Here is a 22,219-nt window from a genome sequence, read left to right as displayed (position 1 = left end):
TGTGAAACAAATGAAAAGAGAGAGAGCAGATGTAGTTGGGGCAAAGTTTGTAAAAGATGAAGGAGGGAACATCATGGTGGAAAAAGAAAAGATATTGGAAAGATGGAGTAAATATTTCAGTGAACTGTTAAATGAGGAAAATGAATATACGATAAATGAAACTGAGAAAGTAGAAGACCCACAAGAAAAAATTACGGAAGAGGAAGTAAAAGAAGCACTAAAGGAAATGAAAAATGGTAGAGCAGCAGGACCTACAAGGCTAACAGTAGATTTAATAAAAGCAGCAGGAAAGGAAGGAGAGGTGGAATTGACGAGTGTAAAACGATGTATTAAAAAGGGAGAGATACCAAAAGACTGGAAAGGAAGCTACACTATACCCATTTTTAAAGGGAAAGGAGATGCTTTGAAATGTGGTAACTATAGGGGGATAAGGTTACTGGAGCATGGCATGAAGGTATATGAAAAAGTCCTGGAGAAGAGGCTGAGAAGGATAATAAGAATTGATAAATATCAGTTTGGCTTTTGCCCTGGAAGATCAACAACTGAAGCAATATATACTATGAGAGGACTTCAGGAAAGGTTTATAGCTTGAACTCTTTCAAGAGAAGGGTATCAGGACACCTCTCCTCCCGAAATTGAGCTATCTTTCGGCCACTCCTCAAACTCTTTTTAGCAACAGTGAGTAGCAGGCTTTTTTTTCACATTTTTTTTTTTATTTATGCCCTAGATCTAGAGAAGGCATTTGACAAGAGTACCAAGGGAAATTATAAGATGGGCAATGAGAAGACAAAGAGTACCAGAAAGATTGGTTGAATGAGTGATGGGACTATATGAAGGTACAAAATCGAGGATGAAAACAGGGGTGGGAACATCAGAAGAGTTTGAAATTTGATTGGGGGTTCACCAGGGATCTGCCCTTGTTTATAACAGTAATGGAGGAGGCAACAGAGGAAGCAAGAGGAGAGGCACCATGGGAGCTGCTGTATGCAGATGACTTTGTAGTAAATGCAGAGACAGCAGAAGTGAATGAAAAGTTTAATAAATGGAAGGAAGGAATGGAGGAGAGAGGTTTGAAAATTAATATGGAAAAAGCAAAGTACATGGTGACTGGAAAAGAAGCAAGAGAAAAGATTAAATCAGGAAAATACCAATGTGAATGCTGTGGGAAGGGAGAAGCTATAAATTCAGTCTTGTGCACATGTTGCGGGCAGTGGTGCCACCTTAGATGTTCAGGCCTCAGAAATGTAAAAGTGCAGAATTTTACATGCCCAGCTTGTGTAAGTAGACAGCAAGGGCAAGAAACTGAGAGGGATGAACTAGAGGTGAATGGAGGAAAGCTGGATGAGGTAGAACATTTCTGTTATTTGGGAGATGTTCTGGACTGTGAGGCGGGAGTGGAGAGCACAGTGGGAGCAAGAGTGGCAGCAGCATGGTTGTAGTGGAGGGAGGTGGCTAGTTTATTTGTAAATCGTAGCATCCCTCTAAAGAGCAGAGCAGGGGTGTACCAAGCGTGTATTAGATCAGTGATGTTGTATGGAGCAGAAACACGGGCACTAACTAGAAAATTGATGGAGGTATTGAGAGCAAGTGATTGCAGAATGTTGAGGTATATGGTGGGGATCAGGTGGCAAGACAGGGTGTCCAGTGCAGATGTAGCTAACAGATGTAGACCTGGAAACAGTGCTCAGAAGGGAAAGACTCCAATGGTTTGGACATGTAAAGAGAGCAGGGGAGGATACAGTGCTGGGAGTTTTGGAGAGATTGGAGGTAGAAGGAAGGAGACCAGTTGGTAGACCTAGGAAAATGTGGAGAAGGTGTATACAGGAAGACTTGGCACTGATGGGATTGGATATATATATATATGTGTATATATATATATATATATATATATATATATATATATATATATATATATATATATATATATATATATATATATATATAATAAATAAACAAGGAAAAGTGGAGATTCTTTTGTTATGGTTACCCCCTAAGATATGTGTGTGTTCCAGCAAGGGAGTGTACAAACAAAAAAACATCTGCTGTGTCCATTCCCTGATGGTGAGTTCCTAAAAGGAGCAATGCAGCAAAGTTGTGCACAGTGGACAGATGAAGAGATGACATTCTGCCTGTGTGCTGAAGACTTCTTGCTTCCTTGCACTTACTATTTTGTTATTTTATGGTTAATATAAACAACTAAGACTTTATGTGTTGATTGTAAAACTCAAATTATGTCACTGAGTACTGACTGGTGTTTTTAATGTTAAAATCAAATAAATATACAAGATCTATATAAGAAATATAAATATATAGATTCCATTATATACCTATTTTATAATGATTCCTAAATACATACACAAAAAATATTTTCTATAAAAGTTAAGTTACAAAATGTTAGAGTTCATTGTTTTACCAATTGTATAAACATGAACACCCTTCAATGATCTTTACTTTCATAATCATCAACTATCAGCAATACTAGTTTCATAAATTGCCATTTTCCCTACTTCATAATCTTACTCCTGACTTTGTCTTCATATCAACACCTACAACCATAATAAGAAAAGGGAATGAAGCCAAATCTCACCTTAAACATTAAAGCTTAAGGCACATTAATTGCCCTTCCAAATGACTATTGCTTGAGGGAGAGGTACATTTTGCCTTTGACCATCTGTTTGGTTGGATTGATGCGTTTCAGGATCTGTGCGATGGCATGTACCAGCTGATCAGAGTTGAGGCCAGTTTTCTTGCACTTAAATTTGTGTAGCAGTTCAGTGGTGGTCATGGGCTTCCGCATTAGGTACCTCCGTATTGCCTCCTCTGTTACTCCACTGTCACTGTGAGAAGAGAAAGAAAGTTTTAGAGTAGAAGAGATGATGCAGATTAAATAAGGCACAGCAAAAATAAATAAATAAATTAAATGATAATTTTATATTATAGGTCAGAGGTTCTCAAACTGAGTGCCACAAGCAGTGCCTAGGGGTGCCACAAAATGATCATGAATTTTGAATCTTTTTTTTTTCTTCTTCTTTTTATGTTAGTCTGCATTTATAATTCTCAAGTTAATCTCATTCGACTGATGAGTTCTGTTTGGGCATGTACTGTACCGTATGTTAATTTTGGTTTGAGTATGGATAATAATTTTAATTCATTAATTAAAGTAATTTAAACAGGTACAATTATTGTGTATAAGAAGTTAATTCATGTAAGGAGGGAGGGGAAGGGGGGGAAATGGGGTGCCACAAAAGGGTTTATACAAGTTCAGGGTGCCATCACTGTAAAAAAAATTGAGAACCCCTGCTATAGGTTGAGGATCTCAAACCAAACTGTTTTAGGGCAAGTGTATTGAATTTCAGATTTTTTCTGGATCATTTGCATACAGTACCCTTCTGAGTTTTGTGCTTGCTTTGTACCGAGGGTATAGCACTAAACTCGAGGATCGTGATACTCGGGGTATTGAAAACACTGAAAAAGCGCTTATTTGTTCCAACCTGTGGAGACACTGACTTTTTTTCCACTTTGCTCCCTTGTTATCTCAAAATATGTACCTTGGAAAAAGAAAGAAAATGGGCATTGAGAACGGGTCATTTTGAAGACGCAGTTGAAGGCGGCTGCCTTACAATTGGTTGACAGTTCTGAAAACACGGTTGTGATTCGCTGTGAGTCCGATGATGTCATCACCAGGGCTCACCCAAACAGCGGCCTCACTGCCTTAAAGTGGTGTTACGCTGGCCGTTGTCCTCTAACTGTTGGGGCTACGGGCAACACCCGTTAGCCCAACTGGGAGCGAGTTAATTGTCAGTTGTCCGTAAGCTGGTGTCACACTGGGCCATTTTCCTCCCACTGTGTTGGCGGTTGGGACAAGCAGTAACTCCAACTTTTCCAGGAGTGCGTCACACATGGCCAAGGTCGGTTGCCCGTATCCACATCCACAACGTAAACAAAGCATTTGCCCTAGATCGACATGGCGGTGCCTGCTAAAGTAAGGGCTGTCGCGACTTGTGCTTCCGTTATCCAAGTAATGGACTTGTTGCTGCAGTTAACCCCTTCAACATGAGGACGCGTGTACTGCATCCTTGCGTGCCCCGTACCATATCCGAGGACGTGCATACTGCGTCCTGGCTCGCTTTAGCCAATATACGAGTTATTTTATCTATTACATCTCAACATTATCAATTAATTTATGTTTCTTTATGTGCACCCTTTAATTCTGCATGTTTTCATATATAATACATGATGATTATGTTGAGTTTGTGGCTGAAAACATGTTATATTCATTAGCGACATTTGAAATTTGGCGTGAGCGGCGATCCTGGATACGGCGCGGGGCGTTGTTTTGGGCTGACCGTAGTGAAGGGGTTAAATGAAAGGAAGAAGCGGTTGTGGGTGTGGCGTGTCTGTAGTTTCTCCATGCCAGAGGTTCTCATTGTCACTACTGCACGTGCGTGGCCAACACACCCATCTAGATTCCGCCAACATAAACACGTGGATTGAGTAACAACACACACACACACACACACACACACACACATGCACACCCTGAGTAAAGGAAAGGTACCACAAGATTAGAAGAGCAAACATAGTACCAATTTTTAAGGGAGGCAATGATAGGACCCAATAAATTACAGACTGGTATCACTCACTAGTGTGGTTGCGAAGATATGTGAGAGGCTGGTTAAAAACAGGTGGTCGGAATTTTTAGAAAGTGAGAAAATTATTTCGGATTGCCAGTTTGGATTAAGGAGGGAGATCTTGCGTCACCAACTTGTGTTATTACTCAAGGGTGACAGATTTAATACAAGAGAGAGAAAGCTGGGCGGATGGAGTGTACTTGGATTTGAAAAAGGCATTTGACAAAGTACTGCACAGAAGACTAATTTGGACAATTAAAAATAGAGGTGGAGCGGGTGATGGGCTGATTAAGTGGCTGGAGGACTTCCTAACTAACAGAGAAATGAAGACAATAATCAGGGACAGGGTTTCCAACTGGTGCCCTGTGATGAGTGGAGTCCCGCAAGGTTCAATAATGTTTGCTGTTTATATAAATGATATGGTGGACGGAGTGACCAGCTATGTGAGTTTGTTTGCAGATGATGCAAAGCTATTGAGACGAGTCAATGATGTGAAAGACTGAGGCATTGCAGAGGGAACTGGACAAAATATGGGAGTGGAGTGGTACATGGCAGTGGTCTGGTCTCCTCACAAAAAAAAGAACATAAGGAAGCTAGAAAGAGTGCAGTGAGTGGCAACTAAGATGGTGCCGGAACTTCGAGATCGGACTTATGAGGAGAGACTCAATAGCATGGGGCTCACAACCCTGGAGAAAAGAAGAGAAAGAGAAGACCTGATAGCGGTGTACAGGGTGGTGAACGGAGTGGAGTATTTGGACAGAGAGGACTTGTGTGTGTGGAACGAGAGAGAAACGAGAGGACATGGAAAGAATTGAAGGCAACCACGTGTAGGAGAGATGTGAAAAAGTTTAGCTTCCCAAACAGAAGCACTGAGCTATGGAATAGACTTGAGGAGGTGGTGGTTTGGGCAAGAAATATTCATGATTTTAAGGAAAAATTGGATAAGAGTGGATATGGAGACGGGACAGCGCGAGCGTAGCTCTTTTCCCGTATGTCACAACTAGGTAAATACACACACCAGACTCATCAGGAACCATGGCAGATGTTTCTGAAATACAGAAATAGCTTTGTCATTTCCTAGAGTGTGTTAAACTTATTTGATGAGTGGTTCATACCATAGCTGGGCGTTATCGCGATGTTATCGCGATACTTTATCGCTGATAACAAAATCATGTTATCGGCCATCTGCTACTTATTTAAATATATATCGGTATCTTCGTTACTTTTGTAACCAAACTAGCGATAATCGGTACTTTTTTCCGCCTCTCAGTAAAAAGAAAAAAAAAACGTAGTCTCCCTACTGCGCATGCGTGGCCCGGTGTTGTATGAAAAACCTACGGGGTATGAAATATCTTTGGTGAAGAGATTTCATACTTAGATCATCAACATTAAAACAACAGGTTATTTTTTTTTGTTAGACTCAAAAATCAATATATCAAAGAGAAAAATCATTTAACTTTGCCCCAAAAATGATTATTCACTGCCTCAAATTTGATGTTCCATATTCGTTTGTGAGCATGCCATAGTATTGAAGGCATCCGGTGTTGTGTTATTTGGTGTCCCATCGTCAAAATCTGGCACTTTTGTTTACAAACACTGGTCTCTGTGAACTACGCATATTCAGACTAGTAAGCGTAGACCTGTACAGTCTCACAAAGCTTTTTAACACATTAAGAGTAGTTGCTGGAAGGCTGAATCAGACATACAGTACCACCATCCTCGCTGTTTCTAGAACGACACTCTGTACATATAAATACAACTCGTACAGAGTGTCGTTCTAGAAACAGCAGGGATGGTGGTAGTGGTACTGTATGTCTGATTCAGCCTTCCAGCAACTCTTAATTATGGTTAAAAAGCTTTGTGAGACTGTACAGGTCTACGCTTGTTGGTCTGAGCATGCGCAGTTCATGAGAGACCAGTGTTTGTAAACAAAAGCGCCAGCTTTGACGGTGGGGACGCCAAATAACACAATACCGGTTCAGGCATTTCTAGCATTACCGTCCATAGGTACGTGTCAACATGTGGTTTTCAGTTTTGTAAGTTTTCTAAAATAGAGATAATGAAAATTTGAATTCATCTATGTTTTTTATCTAAAATATCAATATAGTATCGTTTTTGCCTATCGGACTTATCGCTAGCTAGTATCGTAATTGTGGATTAATATTGGGTACAGGTAACTCTCGATTAACGCGAGTTTGGTTTACGCGTTTTTGAAATAACGCGGGGTCCAAAATCCAAATAAATGTTTAATTTACACGTTTTTTTCATTTATATGTGATATTTTATGGAGTGGCCACCAGATGTCTCATGCAACTGGACTCATACGGCGCCACGGCCACACAGCTGAGCTCAGTTCTTCCTGAGCACCACTTGAACAACAATACAGTACCCACGCTGCCATGCTACTCAACAATTGGGGTGGGGAGGTACTGGTACCAGCTATACGGTACGGTGTCGGTACCAATACTAGCCAGTCGCTCATGGTGTCCCTTATTTCTTCCTCACACGAGTGAGGCTGAGACTGAGTGCCTGAGTGGATATCTCGGTGATATGGATATTCTCTCTCTCTCTCTCTCTCTCTCTCTCTCTCTCTCTCTCTCTCTCTCTCTCTCTCTCTCTCTCCACTGAATGAAGTTAATATTTATTTTTCAATAAACTTACCTCTTGTTTGATTTACATTGTTTTTGATTTATGCGACCTCTTCAAGGACATAATACTCGCGTAAATCGAGTTACCTGTATCGGTTATCGGTTATCGCCTATATTTGTGTTTCCAGTTAACGAATATCGGTTATCAGCGATAAGGTTTTCCATTATCAGTTATCAGTTATCGGGAATACGGTTTTCTGTTATCGTGCCCAGCTATGGTTCATACTAACCAACATACCCAATGGCAAGAAGAGAGCAGTGTTAAAGATGACTGCTCTCTTCTTGCCAAGAGTTAGGTTTGGTTCATGTGAGCCACTCACCAAATACGCCCTAACACACTCAAATTCAACTCAAACTCAGATGCGTACTCGTATGGAGTACTCATGTGTGTGGGGGGGGTCCACTCACACAGCTCTCCTTGACAGAGTGGAGTCTAAGGCTCTTCGTCTCATCAGCTCTCCTCCTCATACTGATAGTCTTTTACCTCTCAAATTCCACTGCCATGTTGCCTCTCTACCTTCGATCGATATTTTCATGCTGACTACTCTTCTGAATTTGCTAACTGCATGCCTCCCCTCCCGCGGCCCCGCTGCACACGACTTTCTACTCATGCTCATCCCTATACTGTCCAAACCCCTTATGCAAGAGTCAACCAGCATCTTCACTCCTTCATCCCTCACGCTGGTAAACTCTGGAACAATCTTCCTTCATCTGTATTTCCTCCTGCCTACGACTTGAACTCTTTCAAGAGGAGGGTATCAGGACACCTCTCCTCCCGAGATTGACCTCTTGTTTTGGACACTCCTTTGACCTCTGTTCGGGAGCAGTGAGTAGCGGGCCTTTTTTTCTTTTCTTTTTTTCTTTTCTTTCTTTACGCCCTTGAACTGTCTCCTTAGCTGTAAAAAAAAAAAAAAAAAAAAAAAAAAAAAAAGTGGTTTCTGTTTATCAGAAATATCTGCCATGGTTCCTGATGAGTCAAGTGTGTGTGTGTGTATTTACCTAGTTGTAGTTTTACAGGGCCTGGGCTTTACGCTCGTGTGGTGTCTTTACGCTCATGTGTGTGTGTGTGTGTGTGTGTGTGTTGTTACTCAATCCACGTGTTTATGTGGGCGGAGTCTAGATAGGTTGATTGGCCGCGCACGCGCAGTGGTGACAATGAGAACTTATTGCACGGAGGAACCACAGGCAAGCCACAAGGGCACGATTATGGCTTCAAGGACGGGAGAACAGGAGTGTTTATCCAAACCTCGTCAGGGAACTGTGCTGTGAAGACCGGTGTTGTGTTCCTGAGCCAATAAATAGCCTTTATGCAGTGATTCATGGCTAAATTTATGGGAAATAGCATCTTGCTATTTTCAAAAAACATAACTGTCTTGATGTTTATATGCAGGCTTGTAATTTGGGCAGAATTTTTTTTAGGGGGGCTCGAGGGCATTATAGGTTCATGAGGTGGGGAGAGTTGGCAAGTGAAGTGAGTATAGCCATGCTGTTGGGGGATGTGTAAGAGCAGCTCCGTTTATCAACAAGTCTTTGTTTGTTTACATTTGCTTCTGAGCATGCGTAGTTCACAGGAGGACAGCCAGGAACACAACACTGGGAGTCCTACCATTTTCAGACTTGAGAAAAAAAGTTTTTTGAACTATGGTTCCAAAGCACGGGGTGTTCTCTTATCTTGTCAATTAAATAGTAAACAAAGCAGCTTTGCCAGTCCACTTTACGAGTCTCTTGGTGGGTCATCTTCCACTACTCCTCACTCCTCAGCCACGGCCGTCGTCTGTTTGTTTACATACAGCCACGCGGTTGCTCGTACCCACAACTGTTTTCCATCCGTACGGGTAACCGATAACTTGCTCCCGGTTGGGCATACAGGCAACTGCAGACAACCGCGGTTGCCCTTAGCCCCAATGGTTCAAGGAAAATGGCCAGTGTGACACTACCTTTTAAGGCAGTGCACGTGATGTCGATGGTAGGTAGACGTGACCCGTACATGTCAAAGAACCGCGAAACTCGGTGTGATAATGCGCGAAAGTCGGGATGGTAAGAATTTAGGACTCAAGGATCGCGAAACTCGGGAGGGTACTGTATATAAAATTGGTGATAGGGCCCAACTCTTAACAAAATATCCATTTATGTGTCACAAGCTTATGAACACTGCTTAAAAGAAATTTTATACAACCAGTGCACTTTTATGAATGAAACAAGGTTTGTGTACACTCCAGAATCAGAGTTAAGTTGCCACTAACTTCGCAACCTATATGGACGATCTACATTTCTGTAGTGCTGTGCTGAATAGGAATCACATCTTTCACTTAATCATATACACATTTACTCAGCAGTAAAAAATGACATACCCGGTCTGTTACAAGTGATATGAATATGGAATATGAATGCCTTTTTGTGTGTGAACAGGAAGACAGGTAAGAGTTTTGGTGTTGGTGTGGGTGCAGGACTGGAGTGTGTGATCACTATGGCTGTTTTGTGTTTCAATGGATTGAAGTGTAAGAGAAATGAGAGCCAGATAAGGGGATTTATGTCTAAGACTGAAAGTGAGAAGTACAGAGCAGTTTTTGGTGGTAAAAACCTTTTGGCAGAAAGTGAGAGGGGATTATGGATAAATTTGACAGGGTTGAAAATTGTCAAATGATATTTGAGAGAGCAAGAGAACAGACTAATGAGTTTGCAAAGTCATACAGAGTTGGAGTAGATAGAAAAATGTAAAATCTGATTTGGAAGAGGATGGAGGACTTAAGGAGGATGACTTGAGGACAGCATGGAAGCATTGAAGAAGAGAGGAGTGAAGGACAGAGTTTTGAAAGGATTTAGTGTATGGGGGTAAAAATGGGTATGAAAAATAGTATTATTTTTCCAATCGTCATATGCACTAGAGACATGGATATGGAATGTAACTGCAATCACAACACAATCAGATGAACTATATAAGAGGTGCATGTGCTGTGTAGTTTTTTTTTTTGAGAGAGAGAGAGACATAAACCCCCAAAATAGAGGATGCATAAACTGATCACAAATGCGTTGATATGTATTATATAATGATTTGTGTGTGATGATTTTTTCTCATTAATTCACTTAGAGGAGATGTTAAGAAACATGATCCCCATAGCTACTGGGTTAAGTGATCTTTAAGAATATATTGGAGTGAATAGATAGATACAGAAAGAAACGGCTCATTCAAGATCAATCATTGTGCTCACCTGCCCGAAGAAACCATGGGAGAGGAGGTGCCCCCTCCCGCACCTCCAGCAAGGTCTGTTCGTTGCCTCTTGGCTGCCTGGTCAGCAGCATTAGTCTTAAGCTTTCTCTTGCCACCTGAACTCTCCCCTCCACCCTCCTTTTTGCTGAAAAGTGACAGTTTTGCTTGATAAAGACACAGATCCCCATTTACACTTTACATTTTTTATTATTTAGCTTCCATTTAACACCACTACCCTATAAGTGAAAAGTTATAAACTGTAGAAAAAAAGAAAAAAAATCTTACAAAAAAAAATTCACTTCAGCTGATATTTCATATTTAAACTACACTGAGTGACACATTCCTAGTCTTACGGCTTTATTCACCCACATGTATTCTTCTGACTGCATATTTTGACCAAACTGTAAACTGACAAAAAGAATTGTCTAAATCCTCATTTCATGAAAGTATATCAAATACTTAAACCTACTTAATACTTCTTTGTATTGGTTATATTTCGTGTGCTGTTGTCTTTGTGATGTGTGCACAGACGGATTAGGTCTGTGCCAAATTAGCACACCAGCAAACTTACAGGATATGCCTGCAAGCTAAAATTATTGTTGCCAGACTTTCAGCTAATCCCTACTTTGTGCCTCTGTGGTGCAGTGGTTGGCATCCCTAACAATGAATCTGTGGGCTTTGGTTCAAAACCCAGCCTGGGCAATGTCAGATTTATGGGTTCTCTCCCACCAAAGGCTCAAAATGGGCAACAGGACAGAGATGAGCACTGCCACAATGCACAGTTGTATAATGTATGCTCCCAACTTTACCTTTTTCAGAAAACTTATTAATGTGTGGTTACTCTTCCTCAGCTAACATTTACACACACTCCCTACTTGATTAATTGAACCTATAGTTTGAAGGTAGACCTGCCTGGATGTGCCAACAGTTACAGCAGCTTGCTGTATGATTCATAATATAGATATACACTAAGATACTGAAATAATTGCTGCTATATTTGTCCTCACAACAAATAAAATCAATATAATCCACCTACCTTTCAGAGTCCTTGCTTTTCTTTTTCTTCTTGCTATTGTCTTCATCACCACTGCTGTCTGAACTTTTGCCTTCCGAATCTATTCCAACAAAAGTAAAGAAATAAAACAATATTTTCTTTAATTTCTCTTAAAAATAACAACAGACAAATTCAGCACTTCCACAAACATACTATAATGAATTAATACATTTAATATCACATTCTCTCATCCCAATTTACAAATAATATATATTTGTTCATCAAGAAGGCCAATTTACAGCAACTTTTACAAAAATTATTAACATTTTCATATTTTAAGAATGCATTATCCACTGCAAAATCTTTGCTAAAAATCTACTTAGGTACTACAAACTTACCTTCCTTAGATACTTCAGCCTTCTTTTCCTTTTTCTTCTTCTTCTTTTTCTTTTTTTTGTCTTTCTCCTCCTTGTCTTCACTTTCTTTCTTGTCTTCTTCATTTTCCTCCTCCTCCTTCTCTTTCTCTTCCTCATCTTCTTCATCTGAGTTCAGGAGTTTTTTAAGGGCATCTGCCTGGTCAACCCCAGCAAGTTCCTTTCTTACTATTTCATCATTTTCAGCATCAGAACTGCATGAAAGAGGAAGATTAATTATCACTTTTATATAACTTTATCTTCCCACACATATAACATCTCTAATTACTTTGTTCTTGTTTAGGGGGTTGTGTCTTATCTACTCTCATGTCTGCTTATGCCTCCATTAAATTGATTTTTAAACAAGTTTTCACTTGCTTTTATCCATGCACTCCACTCTTGTATACTACAGTCTACTCACAATTCAAAGTTACCTTTCATTACACCACATTCTAATCTTTTTCCTCTTTGTTAATATGAAAGTTAAATCACAAAGCTTAAATGGATCAGGGACAAGAAGATTTATGAGAGTGAAGACTATGTTTACTACAATTACTTACTCTGATGAATCACTGGAGATATAATCATGCTCAGCACCATCATCATATTCATCACTTTCTTCGAAACAGTCATCATCACTATCTCCATCAGGGTTCTTCTTCTTCTTCCCCCCTACAGAAAGAGGAAAAATTATTACTTTGCACTGCTACATGATAATCAACATCGATGTAACCATTGATTTTTTTTAAAATTATTTTTACATTCAGTCTGTTGCTCTAGTAGGATTTTTTGAGGGGGCCTGCTGGTTGGCCCCAGCCAGTTTGTGGTGCAGGCATGTTTATAGTGGCGCCATCTTGCTTGGTTCATGCTGTTCCCCCTGGAGCTCATCTTCGCTCAACTTTAAAGAGTATGCTTGAGTCTGAGTTGCTAGGTGGTCTGCAGGACAGCATGTAGGTAGTTTTCAGCCTTTCGATGATGAATGGAAATTTTCATCTTGTATCTGTGATGTTATCATTTACAAGGTGTCGAAGCAAACCACTGCCCAGCAGAACAGCTGAACAACAAAGTAATTGCAAGCCAAGATGGGGGGAGTATTGAGGAAGGTCATTAGCCGAGTGTTTCCCATTTGTCAGTTATGGGCAGGTGGGTGTCAATGTTTCCTGCATATGCATGTTGCCCAACACACAGGCCAAGTTGCCAGATGTGTAATAATTTGAATTAAAGCACCAGTTCTCTGCTGGAAAGAGAGCGAGCAATATAATGATTCAAACGGTACCAGCAACCATTTCAATGACAAGCATTGTACATTTGGTCATCTATTTATAATATATTCATGTGTATAAAACGTGCCAATCAAAGATTGATGCACTGTCATAGGCATTAAGACAGTGGACTATTCAACTCGGTCAAGAATTAGCAGGGTATTCCAATAAACCAAGGGAATGGGACAAATGCTTTCTGATAAACTGATAGTTCTTTGAATTGAATTCCACTGAAATGAGTTTACTGTACTCTACATTCTGGCTGATTACAATTAATTTCTTTCTGAACATTTCAAATGAATAACTTGACATTTAAAAAAAATCTGGTGTTTGGAAAACTGAATGCATACAGCTGAATTACAATATGTATGAGATTCCTAGATCTACAAGAGTTATTTTTTTATTTTCTGAGGATCCTATCATGCAATACAATACTATCTACATTTTCTTTCATCAACACTGTTCATATAAATCCTTTACCCATCAGTCTTCTAATGTTGAAGCAACTGACCACATATTCCTCTATTTATTTTTTGCATATACTGATTTATTAAATGTTCCATACCTCTCATTCCTAAGCCTGTTAATAGTACATACTCCAAAAATGTGTTTTTTTAGCACATTTCCACTGTTCTTAGTTTTCTTTCCTTTATTTCCCACAAATGATTTTACACCCACATACCTGTTTGCACAAACATACCCTTGTCAAGACTAATTGGCTAACTAACTCTTAACCCGGTAGCAGTGGGGATCATGTTTCTTAATGGTCCCTCCAAGCGAGAAAAATGAGAAAAAATCACCCCTCACACAAACCATTTCATAATATATATCAGAGCATTTGTGATCAGATTATGTATCATCTATTTTAGGGGGTTTATATCATGGCACAAATTTGGCCCGTCGCTGCTACATGGTAAAGCCACAAATTTGGCTCGTCGCTGCTACCGGGTTAAGATGATATCTACCTTTTTCTAGTTACAGCCCTGAAATTTAAATTTTAATCACTTTAAAATCACATACCTTACTTGCATTAAGCATCAAATTACATGTATTGACTGGTATGCAAATCTTTAGAAAAATGTTCAACCCACCATGTTGTTTTCTGCCCTTGGCTGGTACCTTCTTTTTCTTCTTCATGTTCCCTTCATCATCATCATCATCTTCGCCTTCCTTGTCTTCATCGCCATCTGAACCATCATCCGACATCCAATCATCCAACTCTGACAGCATCAAATCTGCCAAAGGTATATTATAAACATGGAGTTTTAGTAATGATAGTTCAGACATACTAACCAAATCTCTTGTATTGCCATTAGCTGGCTATTACCTCACAGGAGTTGCCACAGTCAAGGTCCCCAGTTGCATTCTTCATAAAAGCTTTACTTGCATACATAATTCTCTCATCCTCACTCTATCTTCTCTTTCTACCAGCAACTCCTTGTCATACACTGTCTATGCATATCACAGTACTCTGGTATTCTGGCACTCGCCAAAATTAATGAGGGTCTTTCCCATACATCCACCATTGCCATACTAATATATTGAACCAAGTGGCAAACTATGGGCCTGTGGGCAACATGTGGTCTGAGGGCTAATTCATGTGGCCCCTGAGCACTGATATTGATAAACTGGTATAAAAAATAAAAGAGTGAAGTATCTGTGACTAAGAGTTTGTAGTATAGAAAAGAATGCTAGGTTACTTGCAGGCCCCAACTAGAAGTTTTGTATCATTAACTCTTTAACTACACAGTCGGTCAGGCACATGATACCACTATGTGCACTCAGGCAAGTAAACCAGGTCTCTTGCTACCTTCATATCTCTGTAACTATCAACTGTAGCCTATCACTGGAAAGAAGAAGGGAAAATGCTATACAAATGGCTTTCATTGGAAAGAAGGGAAAATGCTATACAAATGGCTTTCATTGGAAAGAAGGGAAAATGCAATACAAATGGCTTATCATCACTGCAGTATTTTATGTGCTGACTGAGTAAATGTGATGCAACTTTTTTCATATGTAAGATTATATTTTACCCTCGTACTTCAAAAAATGTACAATAGTATTATATTTAATATAGATTAGTATATTATTCTTGCTACTACTTGAAGGTTTTGACAAATAACAAGGCAAGATATGATTCACCAGGTTCTGGTGCAAGGTGAAGGGCAGCTGTTTAAAGTCCAGAGGTGTGGTTGGTTGTCAAGGAGGTGGTGGTGGTGGGGGCAAAGACAGACCACCATATGATGCAGACCAATTAAAATAAAGGTGCAATTGAGTGTGGAATAGTAGTGGAACACGAATTGTGAGTGGGAGATTCAAAACTGACTGGTTCTCAGCAAACATTTAGAATTGAAAGGGTTAAGGTGGGCGGCTACGGGGTATTCTTTGACGAATATATTTAAAATTGGACGAGTACAAGTTGTTCGCTCATCATGCCCAGGAAAACGTTAAATTGCCATGTGGCGAGGTTTGTTTTCATAAAATCAAAACCCCTTCCCCCAGGAGGCCATTTTTAAAATGTCCCACGCTGCTGCGTCATAGCCAGACACACGCATCAACATATGCAGTATCATTCAACGCTTGTATATAGGTAAAATTGCATTAGAATATTTTCTTCTACGTAAATTTGGTCATCTGTCATCCCTCTCTTCTCTGCTCAGAGAAAGCAGCGGGTGCTGAGCAGGAGGAAGACGCGCCACCTCACCAGTGCCACGCGAGACAGAGACGGGTAGGGTGCGTTGCACTTTTTCTCTCCACTCCAGCCAAAAAAAACTCCTTACAAATGATATGCAAGTGCTAGGCAACCAGAAAGAGAGTCATCAACATCAAGAGGGCTTATGGAGTGGCCAAGACTCAGAAAACAAGCAAGAGAGTAGCGTAGAAGCGAGGTATTTATAGGTAGAAGCGAGTGGGTGTGCTGGCACTCCCGCTACTTGCCCGGCTTTCGCTGGGCCGCCCAAGGCCACCATCCATCACCACATCTGTTTTGCAACTCCCTACATAAACCTTGTACTTCATCACAACTTTATCCACCACCACCTGCTTTGTTACCACTTACATCACCACCAACTGCAGTCAGCTACATTGCCTCATGAGACATCACTGCAGCTCCGACAACAGATTATTCACAGCTGATGTGTGAAGCGTGAGCCTGATTACAAGCAAAACTTTCATCACCGTGTCGCTTTCTTAGCTACAAACACTGTTCGAGAGACAGAATTGCCCAGTACGGTTGTGCAGGAACACCTTGGCTTTCTGACACCCTCACCTTTGATTGATAAAAACTTTTTTTATAAAGGGGGACCAGATGTCTTATCATTCTCCAGTAAGTCAACAAGGTATACACAATAATATGTGAAAATTTCATGCCAATCAAATAAATACAAATGGCAAGACAGGGATGAAATGGAAAAAAATCTTTAGGAGCCAATATCTCGAAAAATAGTTTTTTAAAGTTCAAAAAAAAATTTCACAAAATCGATAAAAAGTCTGACCGACTTTTGTTAGGTATCAGTTAACCCTTTCACTGCACGGGCTTTGGAGGCGACTATCCCCTCAGGCGCAGTCAGGCAGCCCAATGGGGGGTCTTTTTTAACCTCTGTATCTCAAAAACTATTCATCACAGCTAAAAAACAAAAACACCACTGGAAAGAGGTGGCCCAGATCTATAGGAGTCGGTTATGTATGCCTCTCCTGCAAACGTACATGCACGTTCAGGGAGTGTTGAATGTGAACATTTACGTCAGTGCGTGCGTGATGATCAGCCATTTTGAGGCAACTGCGGACATCTCTCCATGAGGTTCTGGCAAGGTGGTATTGCCAACTGCAATATTTACAACTATTTGGTCAAAGAATCAGTCAGGTGATAGGTGAAACTATGCAAAAATGCCACTATATTGGACAAGAACATCCACCAGTTATACTCATCTGTAAATTTTCCGCACTGGGCTGATATAATTTTCCACCAAATCTAGTGGAGAACCCACTCAATTGGCAATCCTGTGCTGTGAGAAATATTGTTGGAACACTCTCATATGCAGAAGATTTAAGTGCGGCTGGAGCTCACAGCGAGCATTTAGCACTACCAGCAACTACCGCTCGCTGCGAGCGTTTAGCCATGAAAGGGTTAAAACTACAACTAAAGGGCAATGTTTTGGTGGGAATGAATTTCAAAAAATGTCAAAATAAAACAGGACAGTGGAGAAAATTATAAGTGACCAAAAATTGTAATTTTTTTCTTTGAAGCCAAAACAAAAAATAAAAAATTTACTTCAAACAAAATGTAGATAGGTAAACAAAGTTTCTATGGTATTTTTTTCAAAGCGATTAACTGAAAAATAAAGTCTGTGAAAAAAAAAAAAAAAAAAAACTGTGTTTGAGTCTCTCCTAAACTTCACCCAAATTTAATGAAATTCACAGAATATCATACCTTTACACCAACAAACAACATACTAAGATTTCAAAGCTATTGGACGTACCATATGCGCAGGAGGACCCCCCGTAGTACCCCCCTTTAAGGGGACTGTCCGCTAGATTTCGATTTTCAAAACTATTGGACATAAAAATCTAACTCACTTTTATCTTTTAGACATGAATGATGTGAGAATATTGCATAAGTTTCAAAAGATTTTGATGAATAGAAAAAAAATGATATACGAAAAAAGATTTCCAATCAGTTCATCACGTATTTAGGAAAAACTTTTACATGAATACAAAACTTGCAAGTGGTGAAACAAAAATAAAGAGCCAGATTTTTCAGTTTCTCTTTATTTATTTTTTTAAATGATTTTTTATATTTTCACTCACGTTTAAACGGTTCATGAATTTTTGTGAAAAAAAAGAAAAAAAAGAAGTCTCTATTATCATTGTGCATTCATTCCTCTTTAAAGTGGTACCTAAGATATCAAAATCCGTTAATTTTTGGTGGAGAAATTGGGAAAAATATGAGAAAAACAGCCTTCAAAGTTGTTTTTCTTTTTCTCCTTTTTTCCTAGCTCTCAGATCATTTATTATTACTAGTCGCCAAAATTACTTATTCTAAATTTGCAAACATATTTCTAAGAATATTCCTGATGCATGCTAGATCTTGATTGCGCACCTGGTCCCTCTTACAATGTAAATAAAAAAAATAAAAAAAGTATTATCGTTCTAAGAATGAGGGTTTCAGAAAGCGCGACCTTCCGCATTGTCGCCAGGTTTTATCTATAATTTTCAGCCTCATACCCTTCACTGACACGTAATTTCTGCCTTTTCTTTGATCATCTGGCTAGACTCTAAGCGTTTTCTCTGTTCTTTCTTGGACCTATCATCAAATGACGCTCTGAGAGCTCTGAGCTAGCAGGCCATTGTATCCACATTACATTCATGCCTAGCTTCACTGGCAGAAGTTTGATTTATCGATAAAATGCATCAAAAATATTAATAATTATGTGTGTAATGATGTTTTACCATAAATATTGAAGTAAACAAAGAACAGTTGTTGTCCACGAGAGTCAGGGGGTGCGCGGGACCTTTAAATTTGCCCTTTAAATATAGCTTTTTCTGAAACTGGCCACGGGTGAACTGTCGTAGCCCACATGTATGTCTCAGTGGCCTTAACTCATTTTCCATACTTTTTTGTACAATCACTACCAGACAGTCCCCTTAAAAGAGCTATCTATCTATCTACATACATATACATATATATACATATATATATATATATATATATATATATATATATATATATATATATATATATATATATATATATATATATATATATATATATATATATATATATATATATATATATATATATACAGTAATCCCTCGCCATATCGCGGTCTTGCTGTATTGCGGATTTTTAAATTGTATCGTATCGCGGATTTTTCGCTATATCACGGGATTTTGCGGAAAAATAATAATTTTCTAGCCAAAAAAATGAAAACGATATAAATCAACGTAGGTAGGAACACATCTAAATAAACAACTTACGTCACCCACCATTTTTTTTTCTTTCCGTCGCGGCCTATTGCCTGGTTCACTCCTCCCCCACTTCCTTTCTTTCTTCTCCCTCTCCGTCCCCATATTTTTCTCCTTCTTTCTCATTTCTTTCTTATTTTCCTTTCCCCTCCCTCCCAGTTTTTCTCTTTTAATTTCTTTCTCTCCCCCTCTTTCCTCACCTTTACCTGACCCTCCCTACCTCTCTTTTAATCTCTTTCCCTCCCACTCACATCTTTTCTCTCCCCCTCTTTCCTCACCTTTACCTGACCCTCCCTACCTCTCTTTTAATCTCTTTCCCTCCCACTCACATCTTTTCTCTCCCCCTCTTTCCTCACCTTTACCTGACCCTCCCTACCTCTCTTTTAATCTCTTTCCCTCCCACTCACATCTTTTCTCTCCCCCTCTTTCCTCACCTTTACCTGACCCTCCCTACCTTTCTCTTCTTCTCCCGTCCCATTTCCTCCACCCATTTCCCTTGTTTCCTCCTTTCTCACACCCTCTTATCTTTAGTCTTTTCTCTCAATCTATCATTCTTCCTCCCTTTCTCCATTAGATAATATGAAAACACACACACACACACACTCATTCGCTCGCTCGCACACACACACACAGAAGGGGAAATGGGAAGGGTGTGTGGAGGGAGGGGCAGACCTGACCTGACTCTTCCTTCTGCCACTCCCTCCCCACACCCTTCTTATTTCCCCTTCTGTGTGAGTGTGTGTGTGTACAACTAGGTAACACACACACACACACACACAGGTGAAATGGAAAGGGTGTGGGGAGGGAGGGGCGGAAGTGAGAGTCAGGTCATGTCCTGACTGAAGTCCTGACCTGACTCTCCCTCAGGACCTCACCTGACTCTCCCTCAGGACCTGACATGACTCTCCCCACTGTCCCTCCCTCCCCACACCCTTCTTGTTTTCATCCTCTGTATGTCTCCCTGTTTCCTCCACTACTTTTCCTTGTTCTCCCTTCTTACATCCTCTATCTGTATTTTTTTCATGACCCACTCTGTCCCTCTCCCCTTCCGTATTTACCTAATTGTGATATAAAAGAAGTGAGCTACGCTCATATTGGTCTTCCTCTGAGTATTCTTCCGCCCCCATAAACTAATTCCTCTTGTGAAGTTCGTATTCTGAAGCAAATGTCGAAAGTCGAAACAAGAATTATAGAATAATTTATTGGGACCGCGTCATAACAACGAAACGTCGTAGGAAGTGTTTATAAAAATGTGGGAAAGGTCAATAGGAGTGTGGGAAAGATTTGTAAGAGTGTGGGGAGGGTTTATAAAGCCTTAAAATATACAGTAAAACCCCGATTATCCGAAATGGAAGGGGGGAAGCCTCTTTCGGATAAGCCGATTTTTCGGATAATCCGGATTTATGGCCGCCATTTTGATCGTCGGCATTGTGTTCTGCTGTATGGAAAGGACGACTTTCTTCCTTTTCCCGGTTTCTTTCGGCATGGTGATGTATAAAGAAGTGAGGTCGAAGCACAGGTAGAACGCGATGCGACTGCCCAATGTGAAGTGTGTGACGCGACTGCCGCCGACTGACGATGTAAACAATGAAACCAAACAAACACACGCTACGCTAAACAAAGTAGTACGCTTAAAACATGTTATGTAAATGTTTTATTGTATGTTTGTCTGTGTGTCTCCTTGTCTGGACCAGTGTATGTTGATACTTGTGAGCGTTGCAGATCTGAATTGTGAATGTTACAGAGTGCGATTGTGAATGGTTGTGCAAGCTTGCAAGTGTGACCTTGATGCATCGTGCAGGTGGAGACACAGTATGATGACTCATATTATCGCGCAACTCGTATGTTGGAAGGGGAATGTGGCATGGAGTGGAGAGGGGAGTCGTGTTTGTGTCGTTGTCTTGAGAGTACGGTGTGAGAGTAGTCGTGCAGTAGTTTGTTCGTTCGCCGCACCTACGTCCTTGCTGGGGCGAAGGTGCGGACGTGGTGTTGTTGAGAGTTTGTTTAATGTTTTTTGTCTAATACATTGATCTATTCGTTACAAGCTATTTCGGCAATACGTATTAGAAAGCATAATCATATAAACTGTTCTTATCAATTTTAAATGTGTTAATAAACTACATATGTAGTTACTTTTATTTATTTTTGATGTTTATAACGTTTTAGTATAGAAAAAAAAATTTAATTGCATTATCCAGATCAATTTCGGATAATCCGTTTTTTTGGATAATCCGCTTTCGGATAATCGGGGTTTTACTGTATATAAATAATAAAAAATATATAAGGTCGCTACTTCGCGGATTTTCGCCTATCGCAGGGGGTTCTGGAACCTAACCCCCGCGATAGACGAGGGATTACTGTATATATATATATATATATATATATATATATATATATATATATATATATATAGATATATAGAGAGAGAGAGAGAGAGAGAGAGAGAGAGAGAGAATGTAGATATAGATATATAGATAATAGATGCACACACACATTATTCAATTTGTGGCCCTTGATTGATAAGTTTAACCCTTTCATTGCTAGACTCTCGCAGCGAGCGTTAGGGGTATTTGCTGGTGTTGCTACACGCTCGCTGCGAGCTCCACCCGCACTCAAATCCCCCGCGTATGAGAGTGTTCCAGCACTAATTCTCACAACACAGGATTGCCAATTGTGTGGGTTCTTCACTAAATTTGGTGGAAAATCATATCAGCCCAGAGCGGCAAATCTACGGACGAGTAACTGGTGGATGTTCTTGCCCAATATAGCGGCATTTTTGCATAGTTTCACCTATCACCTGACTGATTCTTTGACCAAACAGTTGTAAATATTGCAGTTGGCAATACTCCCTTGCAAGAATCTGAAGGAGACATGTCCGCAGTTCTCTCAATATGACTGATCATCCCGCACACACCGATGTAAGTGTTAACATTCAACACTCCCTGAACGTGCATGTACGGCGGTGACCGAACTGGTAGCATACTGGACCCACATTCACCGCGTGATGGACGACGCGGGTTCGAATCCTCACGCTACCACTCAGATTTTTCAGTCACCGCCGAGTGGCTTAAAACTACCCACATGCTGTCCTGAAGACCA

The 22,219-nt window shown here is 40.1% G+C and overlaps 1 protein-coding gene across 1 annotated transcript in view; it reads right to left on the bottom strand.

Moving 5' to 3' along the window:
• Positions 1–1,524: 1,524 nt before the first annotated feature.
• Positions 1,525–22,219, bottom strand: part of LOC127005060 (general transcription factor IIF subunit 1-like) — a 36,390-nt gene continuing 15,695 nt past the window's right edge. The window contains exons 7-12 of the mRNA XM_050873534.1: positions 14,248–14,391; positions 12,455–12,566; positions 11,880–12,109; positions 11,524–11,602; positions 10,489–10,632; positions 1,525–2,837 (exon numbers count right to left, since the gene is read on the bottom strand). Of these exons, the coding sequence (XP_050729491.1) occupies positions 2,633–2,837; positions 10,489–10,632; positions 11,524–11,602; positions 11,880–12,109; positions 12,455–12,566; positions 14,248–14,391 (914 nt within the window). The 3' untranslated portion in view covers positions 1,525–2,632. The remainder of the gene's footprint in view (positions 2,838–10,488; positions 10,633–11,523; positions 11,603–11,879; positions 12,110–12,454; positions 12,567–14,247; positions 14,392–22,219) is intronic.

Source organism: Eriocheir sinensis, chromosome 3, assembly GCF_024679095.1.
Source record: "Eriocheir sinensis breed Jianghai 21 chromosome 3, ASM2467909v1, whole genome shotgun sequence".
NCBI classification, from domain to species: domain Eukaryota; kingdom Metazoa; phylum Arthropoda; class Malacostraca; order Decapoda; family Varunidae; genus Eriocheir; species Eriocheir sinensis.
The sequence above is the reverse complement of the archived record's forward strand: the minus strand, read 5'-3'. Positions and strand labels throughout refer to the sequence as shown.